The sequence below is a fragment of the Nothoprocta perdicaria genome, unplaced genomic scaffold, assembly GCF_003342845.1.
Source record: "Nothoprocta perdicaria isolate Ctin4 unplaced genomic scaffold, notPer1 scaffold_11, whole genome shotgun sequence".
Taxonomy (NCBI): Eukaryota; Metazoa; Chordata; class Aves; order Tinamiformes; family Tinamidae; genus Nothoprocta; species Nothoprocta perdicaria.
Window position 1 is genome coordinate 3,268,480 of NW_020454205.1, and position 23,020 is coordinate 3,291,499.

Sequence of the window (23,020 nt, forward strand, 5' to 3'; positions counted from 1 at the left end):
AAAAAAAAAAAAAAAAAAAAAAAAAAAAAAATCACAAACTGGAAGGAAGTAATCATTTGTGGTTCTTGCTGCTAGCTGACTTTATAGTGAAATGAATGCTACTGAATGCTACCTGGCTAAGGGAGGGAAGCAGTAGTATTCATGCTCTAAGGAAGCTTGCCTTTTCCAGCATAAAATTTCACTAGATTAAAATGTGCATCTCTTTCTGGGTAGGAATGGTTTGAAGATTACAACTCCAGAAGAGCAGTTTGTTCTTCTTTCTTCAACACCGCAGGAAAAGGTAGGTATATCTACAAACTTTGCATGGCTTGAGTGAGAAGAGAAGAAAGTTTTCTTTCCTACTCAGAAGCCAAACAGGAAGAATTACTAGCTAGTTAACAAAGAGTGAAGTCTGTTTACAGATTGGTAGGCTATTTGGTCCTACATTTGACATGAGAAATGCTACAGTTAAACTGTGATGAGGAACACGAAGAATCTGAGTAGTTCTCTTCAAACTACTTGAAGAGATTGCAAGAGATGGTAACTAAATTCTGTGATTAAACACTTTGTTTCAGACCAAGTGGTTGAGGGCAATAAGCCAAGCAGTGGATCAGGCCCTTAGAGGGACTTCAGATTTAATTTTCCATGGAGCTGCTGGTGGGAATATTCCGCGACAGGAACCTCCGATCTCTCGTAGTGCCAAATACACCTTTTATAAAGACCCTCGACTTAAAGATGCCATGTATAACGGGAGGTGGCTTTCGGGGAAACCCCATGGCAGGTAAAAATCATTGGAACTTAATTTTATTTTTGAACCATTAAGTGGATGGTGTATGAGTCAGATCTACTCGCAGATAGTTTCTGTGAAGTGCCAAGTGAGCTGATGGGCTGGTACATGTCTGTGCATCTTTTGTGTTTTCCAGAGGAATCCTTAAGTGGGCAGATGGCAGAATGTACTCTGGGACTTTCCGAACTGGGCTGGAGGATGGGTAAGAACTTCTCACTGTTAGAGACAGCAGCAATATAGGTTGTCTTTCCCCAGAACATAGGTGCAACAGTATTTGAGCAACAGTTTTTTTTAAACTCGGCAAGACAACCAAGATAGAAGCAGATATAGGATGTGAGAAGACTTGCAACCTTTTGAAAACTGAGAAAAATGCTGCAGTGTAGGAGGAGAGCTTATAATAGGACAAAAACGAATAGAAGAGCAGTACAATAGGAGATGTAGTGAAGCTTAAGTTCCTACTCTTTCTTTTTAAGAAAAATAATAAAATTTAACTGTTGTAGGTGAAGAGCAGCTCTAAAACTAACGTAATCAGAACATAAAATGTTCTGATTGCAGAACAGATTGGTGATATGTATCTGTTTGTGTGTTATAGAATGGATATTATAGCTGCTTGTGTTCTCATGCATTGGCAGGTATGGTGAATACAGAGTGCCAAACAAAGTGCTGAACAAGGATGACCATTATGTGGGTTACTGGAAGGAGGGCAAAATGTGTGGGCACGGAGTCTACAGGTAACGTGTAGAATTTGTTTCCCTGACTGCGGAAGGCAGGAGGAATAGGGAATCTGGTGGGAACATGAGCCTAACAAATTTTCAACACTGCTTTTCAGTAACGCTAGATTTCCATTATTCATTTGGCAAGCTGTTGAATTAGCGAGCTGCTCTATGTAGCTTTCTAGCAGCATTTCCAAACCCATAATTATAGTTTGCTTGGCTTGTTTTCTGCATTTATTTTGAATGACTGCCCACAACAATGCTTATACTGTGGTCTGTTACAAATCTCCCTTCTAAAGTTGCCATCACTTTATGATAAGCAAGGATGTGTTTGTGTCTGGTGTTGGTGGTGGTTTTGTTTTGGAGTGATTTTTGATTTGTTTGAGAGGTAACGTGCTAATGACCTTACTTGTTGTGGAGAAGGTAGTTTTAAATCATCATCAAAATACTTTGTTCTTTTATAACCCAAATATGCTTTTAGTCTGTTTCTTACCTAAGTGTGGTTTTGTTGCCATTCCTAATCTGGAATTGCAAAAGAAAGTAGGAAGCATTTTTTCCTTTTTCTCTTTCCTTAAAGCTATGCAACTGGTGAGGTGTACGAAGGGTGTTTTCAGGATAACATGCGGCATGGGCACGGCCTGCTGCGCAGCGGCAAGTTGACCTCCTCCTCTCCCAGCATGTTCATTGGCCAGTGGACAATGGATAAGAAGAATGGTTATGGAGTTTTTGATGATATCACAAGGTAACTCTTTAGTTGCACAAATTCTCAAACATTTGACATACAGTTTCAAAAAACAGCAGGATAGGACTTGATTGGCAACAGTGTGGTAGTAAATGTGCCCAACATTTTTCATTTGGTGTTGTATTAGATGTTCTGGATTGAAGGAGGTGATGATCCAAATCTGTCTAGAGGTTGCTTTTTAGTACTGTACCTGAAATAAATGTGTTGTTTTTTCTTTGTTATTTTGCCTTGGGGTTATGGGGATTGCTTCATTTTTAACACCTTGGTTTTCCATTGTACTACTGTCTTGTCAACTCGCACTGAATATATTTTACTGGGGAATAGTATTATTAATAATTGCTTTACAAATGTCATGAGAAGAGCATTTTCCCATCTCAGGTGTATAAGACTAAGTTTATCAATGACCTAGGACTGAAGAACTAGGTAAACTTCAGCTCAAGCTCAGACATCCCATTGACTAATTGTGACAGTGGGGGGAAGCTGCTTCTGCTCAGGGTAGATTAGCAAAATGCTGATTTAAGAACCAGAACTGCACAAAATAACGTGTGCTACCTGAGCAGAGCTGAATCAATACAACCTTTTTTTATTTTTTTGTCACTAATTCAGTGTTGATTTATCTTTAAAAGAGAACTTTCAGTGGGCGCCAATTAAGCTATTTTAAACTTACTTGAACTGAAAGATCCATTTATAACGGAGAATAGCAAGAAACTGTGAGACAAAACATCCCCTCGGAGTAGGACATATGCATAAGTTCATTGCCTAAGGCTTCATTTTCTTCACTCTCTCTTTGGCCCAGCCAAAGAAAGAGTTGCTGCAACTTTTGTTTTACCTTTTGTGATTATTGCAAACCAGTCATTTGGGGAAGCAGGACTGTTATATTTTCATCTTGAAAACTGAATATGCTGTATCTGGTCTTTTTAAGAAGCCCTCACTCAGAGAATGTGTTGCTGGCATGCAGAATGGCTCCAAACAGCTAGGAGATACCCCTCATTCCATCTTGATAATGAATAATCCATAACTTTTTTCACATTCTAATAGTAAAATGCTTCACCATAAGCATAGTTCTATTCAAAAGTCACTAGTTTCCCTTTCAAAACAAATAAAAATAGTTGAGGGTAGCCTGTTTTTGTCTATTACTTAAAAGATGAAGCACCATGTCCTTTTTCAGGACACCTGGAAAGCTATATTGTTGAAAAAGTTTTCAGACCTGGGGTCATTTTGAAGCACTGTAATCTGGTCTCTGAACTTCCACTCGCAACTTCCACTTGCAATTTTAAGTAGTAGTCTGAAAGAGATGCTGTTTACATATAAGAAAGTTTTGGTTGTTTGATCTGTTTTTAAGGCCTGAGCTTCCTTCAGCTGTTGCCCAGAAACTTTCTACAGGATGTCTATTTCATTTTCACTTTTTTGCTCCAATAATACCTTTTAAAAGTCAAAGGGAATTGTGAAGGGCTAACATTTTTTATGACCAAAAGTCATTTTTTATTCTGCCAAGCCAACAAAATTAGATTTATGGACTCTAAGTCCTCTAAGACTTTTTCGTAATGACTTCTTGACTCCTAAAGCCCAAACAAGATTGGATACAAATGTGTCAGACTAATTGGACTGTATTATTACTTCTTCATTCTTCAGAGGAGAGAAGTATATGGGAATGTGGCAGGATGATCTCTGCCAAGGAAATGGTGTTGTCGTTACTCAGTTTGGACTGTACTATGAAGGGGCCTTCAGCACCAACAAAATGATGGTGAGTTAAATACTGGGCTTCATCCTATAGTGACTTGTCCTCCCAGGGTGGCAGCTTTGTAGGCTAGAAGAGTGGCAACACAAGCAGTATACACTAGACTGTGTAAACCTGCTGTTCTTTTAACTTTCTGTTGTCCTATTTCTTTAAACCATCTTGATATTTTCTGTTTTACCAGAACTGTTGCAGAAGTTGCTTTGAAAAGATTGCTCAGAAATAGTAACAGATATTTCAGTATATCCTTAGATCTATGGTGTGATCTTTTCTTCACTGTAACTGCTACTTTTAGTGTTGTTAATGATTTTTTTTTTTTTTCTTCCTCCCCCTCTCCCAATAGGGGACAGGAATTCTGCTTTCTGAGGATGATACAGTCTATGAAGGGGAATTTGCAGATAACTGGACTTTGAGTGGAAAGGTTGGCATCACAATTATGTTTATTATTGTAAACAAGCCCTTGCTCTCTCTTCAATTGTGTCCCTAATGGATTTAAAAATTTTATCATCTTCTCCCAAGGGAACACTGACTTTGCCAAATGGAGATTATATTGAAGGTCTCTTCAGTGGAGAATGGGGATCTGGAATAAAAATCACTGGAACCTATTTCAAACCCAGCTTATATGAGAGTGAGAAGGACAAGCCCAAAACCTTGTGAGTTGTGAATATAAACATTTTCTGATGTGGTTCTTCATCTCTGAGCATACCTACTGATCTCTTTTTCAAAGAAGAGTTAAAAGTAACTTTGCCAGAGAATCAGTGAGATTCTGAAAACATTGAGTTCCTTTTTCATGCATCTTTCCTGCCCTTAAGTAAGATATAAAAAATAAAAATCAATTCTTCATAGGTGTTCAGCATTAATTTTTCTTCGAATGGACAAATAGCACAGCATAGGATAATTGAGGTGTTGCTATTGTCCTCTAGCAGTCTCAGATTTTTATTTAAATAAAAAACTGATCTTTAGAACTTATTTGTAGGTGTTAATGACTTTTGAGATTGGGAGAAAGATTGAGTTACATTTGAGTAGTTAAGGCCATTGCAAACCTCTGTCTTTAATTATTCTGTTGCTATCATCTATTCATATAATAGTCATGTAATAACACCAGGAAGGGATGCATTTGAATAGAATTAGCTATTTAGTACATCTGTTTCAAACAGTGAATAAAAAGAATCACCTTAATTGTAAGAAAGAGTGTTTTGGACACCTTAGAGTTTTAGAAAGCATCCATAAAATTATTTGTACTGGACAGAGCATGTTTTGGGTCAGTTTACTTGATTATCTCCAAAACTTCTGTTTGTTTCATTTAAGTCTTAATTAAGATACCTTTGGATAAAATAAAATAGAAGTTCAACCTTAAACAGCTGTAGATGAAAATCAAGTGTTTGGTAGTTCTACATGCTGGTCTTCAAAAGACCTTTAAAGCTTCCTCTTAAATTTCAGAGAAAATAAAATGGGAGTGCACTCTTACATTTATACCTAGCTTATTTCTCATTGTGCTTCCTGAAGTATTTGCTGGTGATTTCTTTTGACAACACTGACATCTACAACGGGTACAACATTAAGCAGGCCTCCCTGCTGAACTGAACACTTGCAACCTTAGCAACTGTCTTTTACCCCAGTAGGGAGTCTATGAATAAATGTATGTACATATTTGTTAAGATTGCTTGTGAAATAAAGGTTTCAGCCACCTATTTCAGGCTCCCTTGAAGTTGAAAAGCTCATGGTGTATTTTGTGAAAAGAGTTATTACCTGCTTTTTTTTTTTGACTGTATAAAACAAGAATCATGGAAAACTGAGTGTTACTAGCTCTTGTCTCAATGTTAAAAATATTAGTGAAAGGTCTGATGATTTCTATGACACTTGATGCAAGTCTAAATCTGGGTAGAATTGTTGACTCTTGGTCACACATTTGCTTAATGAAAACACTTTAAAGCCCTAGATTCTATGATATGCCCAATATATATGGAGAGCAACAGTTCTTATCCCCTCTTTGGCCATAGAGGATATTTACCTTGATTATTGGCTCTCAGGGCAAAGATGCCTAGGCTGCTTTTCCTCTTCACCAGCTCTCAAGATATGATGCAGCATTACCTATAGATATCCTTCTAGGTTCAGAAGCCATATAATCCTTTCTTACTATTTATCAGTGTAGCTGTGCTATTTTCAGGTTCCAGGATAGTGGAGTTTTGGGGACGTTTTTAAGCAACATCCTTATATGAGCGCATCCTAAACTAGCTGGAATAGCCATGATGAACGTAAGCCCTGTCAACTGCCGTATGGCCTGTTTTTGTGGAAATCAAAGCAGTGTTTTTCCTGTTCAGAACTGTTTCCTGGAATGCTACAAGAGAGTCCCTAAAGGATGTTGAAAATCAAGCTATTTATTAGTGTTTAGGTTCATTTTTGGTGAAAAAACATAGCTAATGCTACTCATTGTGAAGTATTAAACTATGCTAGTGTTTGATAAGTTAGGATAATATATTAGACTGATGGCAGGCATGGGTAGCTTTCACAGCTGAATGTGCCGCGTTGTTGGGTTTGAAGAAGTAACTGATGATTTTTCTTAGGCGGAAGCTCGGGATTTTGTCAGTGCCCCCCGATGAGAAGTGGAAGGCTGTATTTGAAGAGTGCTGGAATCAGCTGGGCTGCGAGAGCCCAGGCCAGGGGGATAGATGGAAGGCTTGGGACAACATTGCCGTGGCCCTGACCACCAACCGACGGCAGCACAAAGACAGGTGGGTTCTTGGAGAACATAGTCACCAAGATGAAGATTGGGGTTAGTTGTTAAAATCGGTGCTAAACATTAAGTACTGTGTATGAGTGACGGGCTTATTCCTAGAAGACTTTTTCTTTAAGCACGCTACTCTGTCCAGCCTTCTAGTAAGGGAATATTCAAAGTGCAGTTCAATATTCAATATCAATATTTCAATTTCAATATTCAAAGATCAGTGTAGAAGATCATTGTCAGAAAATCATTAAAATATAATGTAAGGAAGATTACTGGATGCTATGGGATGTTGGAGAATTTGGAAAGAAACTGGGAAGATAAAGATTGTATTGCTGAGAGCTTAAATTGCGGAAGAAAAGGTTCCTTAGAAAGGAAAGTTTCCTGTAAGATTTGAAAACCTTTAAGAAGGGATACAGAAGTCCTGCTCTGAATCTTGCAGGAGAGGTCAATTCAGCAGACCTAACCATCCAAATTAAGGGAAATCTGCTTTTGAAAAAGAATAAGCAGGATCAGGGATTAATGCAGCAGGTCAGTCTTTTAACAAGAAGAAAGTCATAGCAAAAATCACAATGTGACTTGGATTCTGCTGAGTGCCAGGAATTGGGTGGTTACAAGACCCTGATGGTTCCTACATGTCTCTTACAGTGGGCATGTTTTGCATGTACATGAGTTTGTAATAATTGAGATTTTGAGCTGAGTTAGTCTATGGACGAATGTTTCCACAATGTTTCAGCTTCTATTTTTGCTGAAATAATGAAGAAATTTTCTGTAATAGTTGTGGGAGGATTGAAGAAGTTCAGACTGAAGAGTTGTATCAGAACTGAAGTTTAAGAGAATGTGTGTGTGTGTGTGTGTGTGTTCTTTTGTCCTGTGTGTTTTTCCTCCCTAGCTGTTGTTTTCCCTTTAAGGCTCTTAACTTTCTTGAGGCAGCCTTTATAATTATCTTAATATTTGTTCCTACTGTGTCCTACATGAATAACATGTACAATGTCCCTGTGATTTGTATAACTGCAGCCCAGAATTATTGAGTCGTTCACATACTCAAACACTGGAAAGTTTGGAGTTCATTCCACAACACATTGGTGCCTTCACCCTGGAAAAATATGAAAATATCAAAAAATATTTGATAAAGGTATTGTGACTATCTAATGCTCACATAGCTTTTTGGTAAGACATGATATTGAGGTCAGTAGGGGTTTTTATACTTGTGTAATAGCTCTTTCTGAATCCTTTCCAAATTTCATAATTTCATATTTAAAATTGAAGCTGAGTTAGTTCATCTTTGCCCATAACTTCCCTCTTTCTGGAATTCTCAAGTAAAACTGAACTCTCTGTGGAGCTAAAATCGTTATACACCTAATGGATATTTCCTAAGTAAAAACTTTAGCTTAATTACTGTTTTGTTTCTTATGTATTTGATCCCAGCAAAGCATTTTGAAGTACTTTCTGATTATTGTATTTTAGTTTGCAATAAAACTGGACAGATGACATGTCTAAATAGTAGCACAGGTTCTTGTAGTGCTTGCATATACTCTTCAGTTAATACTGTGTAAGTTTCATAATCTAAATGAGCAATTTGATGAAATCAACTGATTTTTGTGATGTATGTGCAATAAATTGCTTTCATATCTGTTGTTGGACTTCTGACTTCTCATGAAGTTTTTTTTCTTTCACTTGCCTGCTATTTTCCTGACTAAAGAATATCTTTCACCTCAGGCATGTGATACCCCACTCCATCCTTTGGGGAAGCTGGTGGAGACACTAGTAGCTGTCTACAGAATGACCTATGTTGGCGTAGGAGCTAACCGACGGTTACTGCAGGAGGCTGTAAGAGAAATAAAGTCCTACCTCAAACGCATCTTTCAGTTGGTTAGGTAATAATACTCTGAATTTTCACATCAAACTCTGTTGGATCATGAAAGATCTCTAGCTCACCAAAATTCCTTGTGTTTATGTAGTCCAAATGTGCTAGAATCTTCACTTCGTTTTGGGGCTAATGATATTTCTTAGCCTTTTTAAGCACTCTTGAGCATTCTCTGTCAAAATAAAAAAAATGTTAAAATCTTCACTGCACTGACTTGTGTACTATGTGATACTATAAAATAAAACTGCTATGTGGAGCTCATCTCAAATGTGGGTTTAAAACTGAGCAGGTCTGGGTTTATCTATTGTGTAAAGACAATATTTAAAGGGTATAGAAGAAAAGTGCAGACAGATTCAGAGTTCTTTGTGTCATCCCTGTTAATAGGAAGTGATTGCTTAAATTCTTGATAGCAGTCACAGCTTTCATTTCGTATTTGTGCTTTGAGATTGGCAGCATCCGAATAAGCAGTTGTCGCTAGCTTTGTCCAGATGAAAATAATGGTAGGGTAGAAAATTCATGTTTGACATTGGAGGGGTTTGCCTTTATAAAGCGTCATCCCAAGTAGAATGTTCTGTACACCTATTGTCTATAATGTCTTATTCCACGATACATTATTTCTGTGGAGTTTTATCTCCAGTTCAGTCCTGCTTTCTGAATTGCAGTGCTGTGTGGAAACTTGAAATTGTGTTATCCTTTGTGTTACTGTCTAGGTTCTTGTTTCCTGATCTGCCAGAAGAGGGTAGCACAATTCCATTTTTGGGGACAGAGACAAAGGGAAGGCGATCCTTCTGCAGTGGGAAATCAGATTCCAGATCAGAATCTCCTGAACCAGGGTAAACAGAGGGGGAAAAAGTGCTTGTCAGTGGTTTGCAGCTTTCTGGTAGGCACAGTGAGTTAAGCTTTATCCATTCGTGTGACAGCTTTGTGTCAAGTGCCTGCTGACATGACGGGCTAGGTAACGTACTGGTTTAGCCTATTTTCTGTAGTTTATACTCTCAATAAAGTTCAGCGCTCAGAGTGAAGCCTAAATGTCCACCCCTAATTACTTTGAAGATGCAGACAAAACTTCCATATAAGATGTAATTTTTATGTTATACTGATCAAAAAGAAAGTGCTGTATTTCGAAACCTATCTGGACTGTACAGTCTAGTATCAGCAGTTGTTATTTCTATATATGTCTTAATGCAGAGAATGCTTGATTGATTTTTATATTTACTATTCTTTTTGCTCATAGAACATACTCAAATTTAAGATGTGTTTCAATCCTTAATCTGAATTCTGTGTTTTTAAATGGTCTAGTTTTTCTTTATCTGTTTGTTTTTTTTTAACAGCTATGTTGTAACCAGTTTTGGCCTGCTGCTCCCTGTATTATTGCCCCGACTCTACCCGCCTCTCTTTATGCTCTACGCTCTGGACAATGAGCGCGAGGAAGATGTTTACTGGGAATGTGTTTTACGTCTAAACAAACAAACTGATACAGCTCTTCTAAGTTTTCTTGGGGTGCAGGCGTGAGTGTGTTTCAACAATGAAAGAGAAGTTAGAAAGTGTTTATAGTACATAAATTTAAAAAGCATGTCTGAAAATGAAACTTTGATCTTTTGATAAGGATGCTTTGATAATTAAACTGCATCTAGGATCCATGCTAATTAATGTAGGTTAAGAGTGAAGTAGAACTTGCCTCTTAAAAAAAAACCCGCATATCACTACAGAACGCTAGGGAAACATGACTGATTATCCTACATCTTGTGCTAAGTATAGGAGATCCTATGATAAGAATTGTTCTATCTTAGCAAACTTGATGATCAGTTAATTTTGTAAAGTTAATAATGGTTTATGAATAGTACAACCACTGCTCTCACAATGCAAATATTGGGTTTCTTGCAGGAAATTTTGGCCAGGAACTGTATCCATCCTTGGAGAGATTAGAAAGGTAAGTTTATTAGGCCTTGACCAAGATTATACTTTACCCTTTAAAGTAACAACCCTTAGAGTATACTTTACACTTTAGTTAGAGTGTATTTCTGCAGCCTTGCTGCAGAAGAGGTGCTCTGCTGCCTGCTTCCCTACGAGCTTTCTGCTACTTGAAAGCTATACTAGTTTTCTCTTACAATGACTATCCTGCTGGCTTTTGGTATGACTTACTCTGAATGCAGTTAGTCTAGTAATAAATTTTTAAAAGTCTGTAACCATTTTGCTTGGTGCTTGGTCTTTAAAATGGGAAAATAATCATAAGATGTGCCATAGTATAAATCTCCTGATCAAACTTGTCGAGAATTACCTTGGTAGATGTTTAAGGAAATTGTATTGTTTTTATTCTTTCTTATTATCTTGCTGAAAGCAGCTGAACAAAAGTCTATGCTTCAGCAATAATGTTTTAGTAATCATAACTATTAACAATTTTTACCATATAATTTAGATCATATCGCTATGTTGAATGCTACTTTTATTTGAGATTTTCATTTTTTTCAGGACATTTAGATCCTTTTATCTTCAGATTGCCTACTGTTAATTATAACTTTGGCTTGGGCAGAAGGAAGGGCTTGACCTTCTATTGTCAAGTCCTATGTGGCATGTAACTTCTGAATTATGCAGAATGACATGTTTTACACAGCCACTTCTTTGCTGGGTCATCCTTCAACTGAACAGAATTTCTGTAGCAGAAATTTCTGTAGCTGAGTGCCTCTCTTCCCCTGTCAAATTTCTTCCTTTTTGTGTCTTGGTCTTCTTGCATCCATGCATCCTTCCGTTTTCTCCCTCCCTCACCCAGAAAGACTTAAGCTCAGTTGTATGGTAAGAGCTGACACTTGTATCAGTTCTTTTCTGTCTGCCCCAGGCCCAAGTCTGTGAGTATTGACTGATCTGGCTTCTCTAGATACAAGTGGTTCTCTTTCACTTGGAAAGTATCTAAAAGCATAAATGACTTCCACAGCTACTAACTATTCAGTACACAGCACTTTCTGAATTGTAAATCTAACTCTTACAAATTATAAATAGGCAGATTTTACAGATGATTTTTAGTTCATAGGTGCACTAGAAATTGGGAAATTTATGTGTGTTAAGTAGAGGGGTCTCTTATGTCAATGCGACAATAGCTGCATTTTTTTCCGCTGTATTTGTCTAGTCTTTGGGATTTGGAGTTTTTTGTTTTGTGTTATTTTTGGAAAGTTGCTGGACCTGAATGATAAAACTTCTCTTGATTACGTAGGTATCACCAACTACAAAAGATGCTTGCTTTGCCTCTGCAGTTGAATGTTTACAGCAAATAAGGTAATCTTCTGAGTTTTGTTTTTCCTGCTCTTGCTACAGCTGCAGTCGTTTCCTGTATTTGATTTATCTTTTTCTGATTCCTGGCTCATTTTGGTAAGAGAGGTCAGCTAAAAGTTTCAGAGATCCTACCAGAAATGAGAGCAAATTCTCCCAATGAGAAAACAAGTGTAGCTTCCTCAATGGGACAGTTTGAGGACGCCATTTAGCATCAAAAGTGAAAGGATATCTAATCAAATGTGCATATGATTCTTTTTCTTTTTATGATTATTTAAGTACTACCTTCACCCCAGCTGACAAATTGAAGGTGATCCAACAAACTTTTGAAGAGATCTCTCAGAATGTACTTGAAACTCTTCAGGAAGACTTTCTGTGGTCTATGGATGACTTATTTCCTGTTTTTCTCTATGTGGTGCTACGAGCCAGGTAGGTATTTGGAGGAGTATCAGACCCAAGTTGGGTAGAAGCAGTTTGGGTACTCATGCCTATATTAAACTTCACTGTTTCTCATTGTAAGACTAACTTGTAGCTTTTTTTGTAGTTCTGTACAATTTCCATTTTGGTTGTTTGTTTTGGGCTGAATACATTTTAAAGAGTTAAAACTGAATTGTCTGTAACCTCAAAGCATGGATTTCGCAGAGCATTTTAATGATGTCTCTTTTTACCCTATTCTTTTCCCTCTGTGAAAGGATAAGGAATTTGGGGTCTGAAGTACACTTAATTGAAGACCTGATGGATCCTTATCTTCAGCATGGGGAACAAGGCATAATGTTCACTACACTGAAGGTATGAGAATTATTCAGGGCTGTTAAGAATTCTCTGAGAATTCATCAGCTTAAGGCAATAACGATGAGCCTAGGACTATTATACAAGCATTAGGTTAAAACTTCTTTGACACTTAATAAACATATTTTAGTTATTGCAGACAAAAAGCTTAATTTAGAGCTTAGCCTAGTATTTATGTCAACTGCTAATAAAATGATGCAGTATGTAAATGTACTTAAAGGTGAATGCTAGTGACTGTTGACTGTTTGCTGTGCTCACTTGTCTTTTCCCTTACTTCTTTTATAAAAATTGGAACGAAGTGCTTCTGTTGTTCATCAACTGTCTTAATGATATTTGCCCAAACTTACATCAAGATGAATCAAGAAATAGCTCAATTTTGCCAAAAAAGTCAAATTCCTTTATAAATCTGTATATTCTTGTTAGTGTTTCTAGTATGTTTTTCTACATAGGGGAAATGGGATTGGCCTTTTCCCCACCTCTTCTAACTATAATGCTATAAGAAGGAAAGATTTGAATTGATTGAACTTTCTCAAAGAATTGATTTAGTAAAAGCTGAATTACTTTGTCAGTACAATTTTTTTCCTGAAACACCTATATTAAGTTTCTGGCCATTACTAACCCAAGTCGTATGGAAGTGGCATTGAGGACTGACTAGCTGTCAGCAGCAGGTCTGCTCTGAAAATTATGGTTGCAGTATTTATCTACATAAGACTCTTTGCTGTTTAGTATCAGATGCTTTTGAAACTCTTAGGTTAATCCTTGTTCCTTTGTTCTGTGAGAAAGCATCTGCATTTTTGAATCCTCCTATCAAATGATAAAGAATGACTTGTAAGCAAGAAAATGTGCGTCTTCCCAAAGTTGGGAACTAAAGTAGTTCCGAAGTAGTTCAAAACTGTGCCATCTCACTTCATTGCTATCTCACTTCATGCAGAGCTGGACATTCTTTGTAATTGAAAGCTCCTTTTGCCTCTTTGTTTCGTTTGTTTGTGCCCTTGAAGACTCTCACCTGTTGCAATGTATCATCACTGTTTGCAGAAAGCCTAGCTCTCCCTTAGGCAGGAAAAACAGCTCAACCTGTTTGTGTATAGTGCTTTATCGGCTTCCTTAAACTGACTAAGCTGAGTTTTGTTTTAATTCAGGCATGTTACTACCAGATTCAACACGAAAAGCTTACTTAGACCATCATTTATGACCTTGCTCTGTGGAATAATCTGCTGAGAGGAACTTCATTAGTACTTGCTTCCTTCCCCAAAATGGCACTGAAAACATGAAAATACTCTGAAGCTACAGATGTTTTGTTGTTGCACATGAACATATTCTGTTTTTACTTCTGAACTTTGAATTCAAGATTGGAAAATTGCAGCTGGAATCTACTTATGAAGGGATGATGAAGATGGTGATAAGGGAGTTTGGTTTACCAAGCGACTTCCAAGAAGAAATTTCTTCCTACTGTGAAAGAAAAATTATTTATTCCTTTTAAATTAACGGTATTTCAAAAAGACATGGCATCTGCCTAGAGTACATGTGGAAAATCTGGGCCATGTAATTTCTAAATAGTGGGTTTGGTTTTATTATTCCTAGTTGGTCAGCAGGAATATTTGAAGAAAATTAACTGCACCAGAGAACCATTTGGTCTTCCTGAATTAAGCTATTACTATATATGTTTGTTTAAAAAAAAAAAATTAAAAATGAAAGCTAGTATTTATAATGGGTAGCCTATAATTTGCTGTAAAGGTTTTGAGGCATCTTCTGTTTAGCAGAAAAAACAGTGTTATTACGTGCTATTGTGGAAATAATTGCACTGTTGCAGACTTCCCTATTTACTAGAATTATAAATACATAGTCACTACTCTTTATTTATGAGAGAAAAAAAAACATACAAGGCACTGACTAGTTCATATTTCGGCACTAAATTAAATCCTTCAATCTTGGGAGTGTTCAATTCCGTTATCCTGAGATCCAAGAAGAAACACTTTCCTCAGAAAAGAGAGGTTCCATGTGCTAGTAAAATGGGAACATGCTTTTTAGCAAACTGACACTGGCAGTGGCTTAAGTTTGAGACTCTTGATTGTGCAGATAACTCGCTGGTTATGTCGCAAAGACAAAGGCCCACCTCATTGCTTTTTTGAAGATACAGAGAACAAGTAATTTCAGTGGGGGATTTTTGTGTATGTGTGTGTGTTCCTCTGTGGTTTATGGGTAAGTTTGTTTATATCAATAACACTAGTGGTTAATTTGGATATTGTAGGTGCTGTTCTATACCGTGGCTGACAAAACAAAAGACTGGGGGGAATATTGATTATGGAATGTTATAATGGCTTATCTCAAATTACCATAGATAATACTAATCATACTCTGAAAAATATCATGGCTTCTGTATTGGCACTTAAATTGTTTAAAAAAAGAAAGTCTAAATACTGTTGGGAACAGTGACTGTAATGTAGCAATTTTCATAATAAAATAAAAAAAGTTCTTTCTGAGATTATTTTCCATTCTATTAGAGAGGACAACAAAGCACTTCTGGCAAGATTGCAAATGTTTCATTGTGAGCAGAACATGTTTGGTTAAAGCTCTTGCATGAAAAGATAGCTGTCATATCAGACCATTGTGTATTTTTTTAATGCAAATAAATTAAAGCAGGAAAAAATGTAGTGATGGAGACTGCACCAGCTTTGGTTCTGTTTTGGAAACTATTCCTGGCTGAAAGAAAATATCTTTTCCTGAAAGTTATATAAGGTATGAACATTTGGAAAATGCTAAACTAAAACTCTTTTAGAAAACAGTGATAAAAGTTTGTTTTGACGGAAGCTCGTGCTCTTTTTTTCCCTCCTCTGCTGGGAATATTCCTTTTAAATATATGTAGCTAGTTGAATAGATAGATTGTTGCAAATAGCTGTAGTATTCATTAGGTTTTATTTGCAAATATAAGAATAATAGATACTTAAATGTTTTTGCTTAATCTTTAAACAGGATGCTGAAGAGAGACTTTGAGATCTTTTTATAAGTAAGACTGAAAACTAAACCTGAGTTTGCTTTTGTTTTGGAAGACTAACACACAGACTTGAGGGACAAAAAGAAAAATATGTAAGTAGGGAAAAATCCAAATAAATAGTACAGTAAGTCAAAATGTGTATACAGCATGAAAATTATACATAGTAGCTAAACAGCATTCTGTGACCTGCTGCCTTGTTTCTTCTAATATTGTGTTTTATCCAGGAGAATACCAAAGGGAATACTGCAGCAAAGAAGTGTCAGGTCATGAAGACTGAGGGAGCATAGCATTTCCTCCAGGTTTTGCCCTGTATCTGGCAGGGAGGCAGAGGTACCCTGTGACAGGTAGCTGTTACCTGGGAGCCTAAACCCCTCCCTGTCAACCTTTATTTTTATTTTTTTATTTTTTTATTTATTTAAAAAGGTCAAGTAGACTATGTAGTGTCCATTGAAGATGGTAACATCGTGATTTCTTGATGTTCTTGGTGCTTTATGATATGCAAGGTAACTGACACGTCAAGCAAGTCAGCATGGAATGCTGCTTTAGGTTTATGAATCCAGTACTGATTCCTTAAAATAGTTACCAAACCAGTTACTGCTACTTTGTACAACATTAGAAACAAAACCTTCCCCCATTGAATCTGCTGTTCCCCAAACTTCTTTTCTTTTGTGTGATTAATAATAGTTCTTGATTACCCTGAAAGAGTGAGTGCAGAGAAGATCTTTTTTTCCTCCTCTGGAGGAGAAGGGGATGAGGCATAGTTAGGGCGTGGGTGTGAGCCTTTTACCATGGTGGATGCCAATTTGGAAATGATTTACCTACTTAGAACACTATTTTTTCTTCTTGCTATGGTGATAAATTAGGATTAGGTTTGTTTACTCACTGTAGGATTCTCTTTTTGTTTTTGTTGTCTCAGTTATGATCTTTTAAAGCCAGTGTTTCTATTAACAGTTACTAGCTTATACTTAGAAATTTGAATGGTGACTGCTATGTGTATTATGCCAGTTTAAGAAATGTGGCATTTTTAGCAGATATTTTCCAAAATTCTAAAGTTTATGCCTCATGTAAACATTCTTCTGTATGGATACTGTCACTTAGGAAATTCTGCATTTTAAAACTGTATTATAAAAAATATATTTAACTTCAGGTTGAATGATACAAAACTAAAAACCAAAATGAATCTACCTTTTTATATATATACACCCTGTTATAAAAAGCAGTGGTATAATATATGCTGATTAATGGAAACTGACTGCCTGGGTTGGATTATTCTTGCAGTCTTTCTGCTATATAGCTCATTTATTAGCCGAAGAAAATCCGAGGATTACATGTGCTTCTGACACAGATTCCACTTTACAACCTGTGTGTGGGCTCTGATGCATTTGGAAAGCAGTGCTGGGTGGCTTTGATCATATGTTTCTGTAGCTAACCAAGAGATGAGTTAACCTGAAGGATTTCCATCTCTATTTCTTTACCAAAAACCCATCCTTCAAGTTCCCACACTAAAACTGAAAGCCAGGAATTTCTTGTGTTATAACGCAGAAATTCTGTAGCTAGCAACAGAAGATCAAGATTACAGCCTAATTACGGACTTGATAACTGAAGAGAAACCTTAAGAGCTAAGAGTCTTTATGATGGGGAAAGTTCTTGAGAATAACAAGCTGCTTAGGTGAGAGGCAGTTTAAAATAGGCTTTTTAAGCAAGAAAAGGGTTAAGGGGATTTATTCTCTTCTCCCTGGTAATGAGTAGTTCTAAGGTTAGGTTTCTGCGGATTAGAAAGGAGGAGATGTCCATAGATTAGCTAGGGCAGTGAGGTTACTTGCTCCGCTAACATCCCGCAGATATTCCTTCCCACTGGAAATTCATGAGCTGAACATGGTATATTCTGCAGGATTTGCAGGTAAGGCAGTATACGCTGGTTTGAAACCCTTGTGCTCCTTTAGGTGTGTTTTCCACTGTGTATCTGTTCCTTCTCATAGTTAGAGCAACCCTGATTAAATTTGTGTCGGCTGTTTTAATTCCCGGTAGCTAAGTACTAGAGATGCGTGTGAATGGGGAGTAGGATCTAAAAAGAGAATATCCCTTCTTATTCCCAATCTTCACAAAGTACTCTGTCTTGGATGCCAGGTTCTGTGCGTTATTGACTCATTTTGCTAAAGCTAGATGCATTTTCCTGTTAGAAACTACTTGGGGAAGTAACTGTTCTTGTATGGTGAAGGATAACCTAGAAGAAATTTGGTTTCCAAATCAACTGTATGGCTAACGTTACCAGTTATGCTTTTTGGGTGTCTCAGCTGTGGGCAGTAAACAGCAGCAAGAGGAAAATGAAGGATAAGTCAGTAATGCTGCAGCTTCACTGCTCCGCTGTGGTGCATACACGTATTCTTTTCTGCATGTTCTTTTGTGAAACACAAATAAGAGGCATTACCCAAAAGCAAACAAAATATTGGGATCCTCAGGGCAGCTGTAGGATTGTGTTTTAGTGAGAGGTAGAATGAATCACAGTTGAATATATCTGTTTGCAAATGGCAGTAGGATATTTTGTGGCATCAGCAGCAAATACAGGTGTGGTTGTCTAAAGCTCACACGGTGACTTACATCAATGTAAGACTTAATGTTTTTAACCTGTGTCACCTCAGACTTGCCATAAGTGGCTCTTAGGCCAGGCTAAGGATGTATGGTTTCAAAAGGGCACATGTCATCCTTTGCTTAAAATAAGTGCCAAGTTGCTCCTGTTGTATTTAGGGCTGCCTTTTTAATTAAAACACAGGTCACTGTACAAAGGCAAAACGTCTTACACACCAACTGAAAGAGGAGACTGATCTATTCCCGTCATGAGACTAGCTTTATTAAGCTTATTCAACGCAGAACAAAAGTCTTCAATAGGCCACATCATTAGAAAGATATCTTTCTAATAAGATAAGAATATCTTTTATTTTTGCATGCTCAATGTGCCGGTCTGTGGTGACTTATTTATAATGAGAGCTTTCTCAGGGCATTCCCTGCCCTGAAGCTCATCTGTAGTCTCTGGGACACCAAGCTGCTGATTTTGGATAAACTTTATTATATGGGTAGTTTGCCTTGTTATAATGATAACCTCATCAAACATCTTAACCAAAGAAGTTTATAAGATCGGGGGCCGGGGGGAATGTGTTGATGTTTTGAATGTCAAGGACTCGGGCATTTGTCTCCTTTAAAAGCTACACAGGGTTCAAAATTATCCCTTTTAAGATGATTCTGAAAACTGTATTTATCTGTATGATAGCAGGCTTAGACTCCCTTAGAACTCTAGGCTTCTATCACTAAGACCTTGTAGACCGTCAGCTAAATAAGTTGAAGGAATTCCACGTCTTCCCACTGAAGGAAGTAAGTCTCATTGCCCAGATCTGGGATAACTGATATTTGCCTGGGTTCCTTTTCCCTGTCCACCCTGGCAGACTCAGCAGGACTATGCAGCTCAGTGCCACACCAAGTGTAATGTCCGATGAGCAACTGCAATCGTGTATAATTAACGTGAATGGGGAAGACCTTGCACTTCCTGGGGGATTAGTCGGGTAAGCCTTTCAGTAAGAACTTCTATCTAGTTTAGTGGGATCCTTGGGATGAGGAGGCCCAGAGCTGTGGTTTTACAGTTTGCATAGATGAAAGTCACAGGAAATGAAGGCACAATAGTAATTTTGCTTGTTTAGATGCTGACCCTTCCTGTCAAGTATGCAGTTTGGTAGGTCATTTTCTACAGAAATGTACAGCAGGGTGGGCTTTTTCCTTCACTTCTCATGGAAATAATTTGTTCATCATCTGTTGCCAGTGGCAGCTGTTGAAACCAGGCTTCACAGTTGGAAGCTGCTTTCCTTTTGCGGTATGAAAATATGAGACAACCACTTAAAAATCAGGTGAGCTGCATTGGTTGTTCTTTTTTATTTTATTTTAAAGACTTGACAGATTTTCATGTTTAATGACTCTGTCAGTGTGAGCATAACCTGTACAGTTAAAAGATAGCAAAGGGCGGGAATTTATTTGTTTCTTTGCTGACCTTGGCCAATCTCTGGTATCTGGAACTGAGGCTGCAGCCAAAAGTGGGCCATCAGGTTTACTGACTTTTTTTCCCTCTCTGACGTCAGTGTTCAAGAATAGTGTGTTTAAAACATTCCTAAACACACTGAACTCAATCCCACATCTGTTCTCTGTGGAAGCAGTCATGTTACCAGGAGCTTCCCAGCTCCCTGGAAAAAATCTCTTAAGTATCTTAAAAGGTAACAACGTCAGGAAGAGCTTTTAGCATGTCCATAAATGTTTCTGGTTTTATTTGCAGGATGATTCTCAACCATGTTTTTAAAATGAAATGACTGATGAGTAGAAAATTGTAGAAAGTTATTTCTTCAACAGTTGTATGGTAACTTGCTTGACTTGATATTATTTGTGTTTTTTCCATTTTTAGACAATGTTATGCAAGATTTATTCTGCTTAAGAATACTCATAAATATGAACTGTTTTTTGATAGCTAAATGAGTTTGTATAAGACATTTCCAAGACAGCATAGGAAAGAGAACTTCATTTTCTTTTTACTTTTCTTTTTTTTCCTTATCTCCTTTTTCTTTTTTCTTTCCTCCTTTATACTTCTGGATTTTGTAAGAGAATAATAGCAATGGTAACTGCCAATATGGTAACATTCTCGGTTGTCAGCAGAATTTGTACAGAACAGGTCTTAAAAATACAGCAATTTCACTACAGTAATCAGGAAGAAAAAGATGATTTTTCAGTATTTTTCAAGTCTATTTCGAAGTTCAGCATTTTTCCAAGCTTTATTTTGATTACCTCTACTGAAAAACTTCCAGAAATGTTTCTAGCTTTCATGTATTTCCCTGTATGTGTTTGCAGGCTCCCGCCCTGCTCAAAGGGGCACACGGTTTGGTTCTGCAAAGCTAAATTGGATGAATCTTGGAAAAAGACAGATCTGGAGGTGACACAGCTTGAGTTTTATGACACTGTTGAATGGGAGTTTCTTGGGAGCCTGCTGAGTGCCAGAGTATCTTTACAGACAAAGGTTGAATATGCTCTGTCTGAACACACCAACTTCTACAAATTATACGTTCAGTTACAGATACATATCAACAAGTTAAGGAGCCCCTTAGACAGGATTTTTATTAATTTTATTTATTTTCAGAAGTAAAAAATGTGGGGTTTTTGTTGGTGTATTTTTTATTTTGTTTATTCCTTTCTTTCCATGAAAGGGATGCATGTGATGTGATTTTTTTTTTTTTTAATTTTTTTAAAAATGTGGATTCTCAGTATCCCAAATATAACCCAGAATGGGAGCTGGCTCCTTGGCAGCACATCCCAAGTGCCTGGATGTGCCCCTTTCTTTTGTTTTCACGTGCTCTTCAGCACAAATCTGTAATGAGGATTTGGAATTTGGAATCGCTGAGCCCCCCTTCAAGAGTGCTCTGTTGGGGGTGTGGGGACTGTTTAAGGAGAAACAAGACACAGCTGCCACACATGGTGGTGACAGATGTTGGTGAGGTCCATCTTTAATTCTTGAAAAAAATGGAAGAAAACATGGTTATGAAAGAGGAGCTTTTGAATTAATGTTAAGAAATTAGGTTTCTCAGATGCAGATTGTAGGGATACTTTAGGACATAACTTGCAGATTGCATAGCAGTTTTCTATAAATGCTTCTGTAGCTGAATTTGAAGCTACAAACTGTTTCCAGAATGGAGGGAGGAATCAGGCTACAAAGATGCTCCATAATGTCTTCAGTCATTAAACAAGGATTGGTGGCTAGATCTATATGGCCTCCTTTGTTAAATCCATCATTAGGCCGATCAGCTAAGCTTAGCAAAGGAGAAGGCAAGCCCTTAAAGGAACAGACCTCAGAATATTCAAAAAGGTGAAATACTTGCACTGTTGTTCAAAACATCCAGTATGGGATGTGGTGGATGGTTTCAATTCTACATTCAGAAAATGTAAAAAACAGTTGTTCTCAATGGAAACACGATGATGCAAGATAATCTACCACTGAAATAGAAAGGTTGTAGTAGTTTTTGGGAGATGATCAAACTGGTTTTGGTACTCTTTAAAAGAAGAAATCATTTTTAAAAGGTATCTTTGAGTTAGAATAATATTAAAATAACCCACATCATTGAGGATTCTGTAGAGGTAACTTGTGATGAACTAGAGATACCCAATAAAGAAATATTTGAGCTATGATTTCATAACTTACGAATTTCTCCCTCAGCAGCCTTTTGAAGACAGCCTGAGGATTCAACAAAAGAGAGTATGCATGTTCTAAAAACAGACATTAAGAAGTATAGTAAAAGTGACAGTAATGCCTTTTGCTTCTATAAGCAGATAAAGATAATACATCTACTGCTTGTACCTTCTGATTTTTTTTTTCCTCTTGTCCACAGAACCATCTGGAGGAAAATGGCTGCCTTTTTGCTTTAATAATCCAGAGGCTAAAGCGATATATTTAACAGAATCTGGTAAGGTATTCACTGTGTGCATAGCAGTCCAACTGTTCAGTTTTGTATGAAATGCTCAAATATTTACTAATAAAGCCCTTTCAAGAGCAGTTTTAGAGTATAAATTACTGCTCAGTTTAAATATTTAACTTTTCATGAGTAATCTTAGAATAATGTGAGTTGTTAAGATATCTTAAAACTTGTATTGCAAACTCCATTTTCAGGCTAAGAAAACATTATGGATGTGATGGGCTCTCATGGAACTTCGAGAGCAAAGTTAGTTGAATAAGCATCTCAATTTCCTTCTATGCAAGGAGTTCAGGGCAGCTTAAGTATTGATTAAATAATCTGTGTTTGCTTCCTTCCTCCATTCATGGCTTGTTCTACTTTATGGGTCTGAAATACCTGACAGAATTGCACTATGAATATTCTCTCCTCCTTAGGGTGACATGCACCTCTGTAAAATCTGCTTGGTGTGAATGCTGTATTTGGGAAAGCGAGCGGAATCCCCTTGAACGAAGGAAAAGATGGAGGTGCCAACTGTCTGCAACCAAGATAATGGTATTCACGCTCCTGCATATGGTTTTCCAATCAAGGAGTGCTGGCAACAAGCTTTATTCCTTCATCTGCATAATTATTTTTCATTGTAGTCATAGCAGAGATGACCATATTTAGAAGCATTGCTACTGGAAAGTAGGAATGATTCTTGATCTGAGGGGAGTGCTGCTTAGGGCAGGTCAGAAGAGAACACCTGGCATTTATTTCTAGCTTATAAAATCGAAGGTCTCAGCGACAGTACTGGAAGTTACTGACTAACTGCAAGAGTTAAACAACAATGCTTAAGGAAATGATTCTCTGCAGTTGGGAAGTCTGTGCCTCTTAGCTTATTTTGGCCCTATTTGCTTTAAGAATAGATTGCTGGGTAAGATCATTTTGTACAAGTTACCTCAAAAGGCAACTAGCAATAAGGAA

General features: G+C 37.3%; 1 protein-coding gene across 1 annotated transcript in view; it reads left to right on the plus strand.

The window, feature by feature from the left end:
* Positions 1–15,038, plus strand: part of ALS2 (ALS2, alsin Rho guanine nucleotide exchange factor) — a 35,353-nt gene extending 20,315 nt beyond the window's left edge. Inside the window, exons 18-35 of the mRNA XM_026047615.1 lie at positions 214–280; positions 555–760; positions 903–968; positions 1,399–1,497; positions 2,057–2,221; positions 3,854–3,965; positions 4,300–4,377; positions 4,476–4,609; positions 6,521–6,688; positions 7,696–7,813; positions 8,398–8,555; positions 9,256–9,378; positions 9,877–10,053; positions 10,430–10,475; positions 11,751–11,812; positions 12,086–12,235; positions 12,499–12,595; positions 13,735–15,038. Coding sequence (XP_025903400.1) covers positions 214–280; positions 555–760; positions 903–968; positions 1,399–1,497; positions 2,057–2,221; positions 3,854–3,965; positions 4,300–4,377; positions 4,476–4,609; positions 6,521–6,688; positions 7,696–7,813; positions 8,398–8,555; positions 9,256–9,378; positions 9,877–10,053; positions 10,430–10,475; positions 11,751–11,812; positions 12,086–12,235; positions 12,499–12,595; positions 13,735–13,773 — 2,065 coding nt within the window. The 3' untranslated portion in view covers positions 13,774–15,038. The remainder of the gene's footprint in view (positions 1–213; positions 281–554; positions 761–902; positions 969–1,398; positions 1,498–2,056; positions 2,222–3,853; positions 3,966–4,299; positions 4,378–4,475; positions 4,610–6,520; positions 6,689–7,695; positions 7,814–8,397; positions 8,556–9,255; positions 9,379–9,876; positions 10,054–10,429; positions 10,476–11,750; positions 11,813–12,085; positions 12,236–12,498; positions 12,596–13,734) is intronic.
* Positions 15,039–23,020: the final 7,982 nt, after the last annotated feature.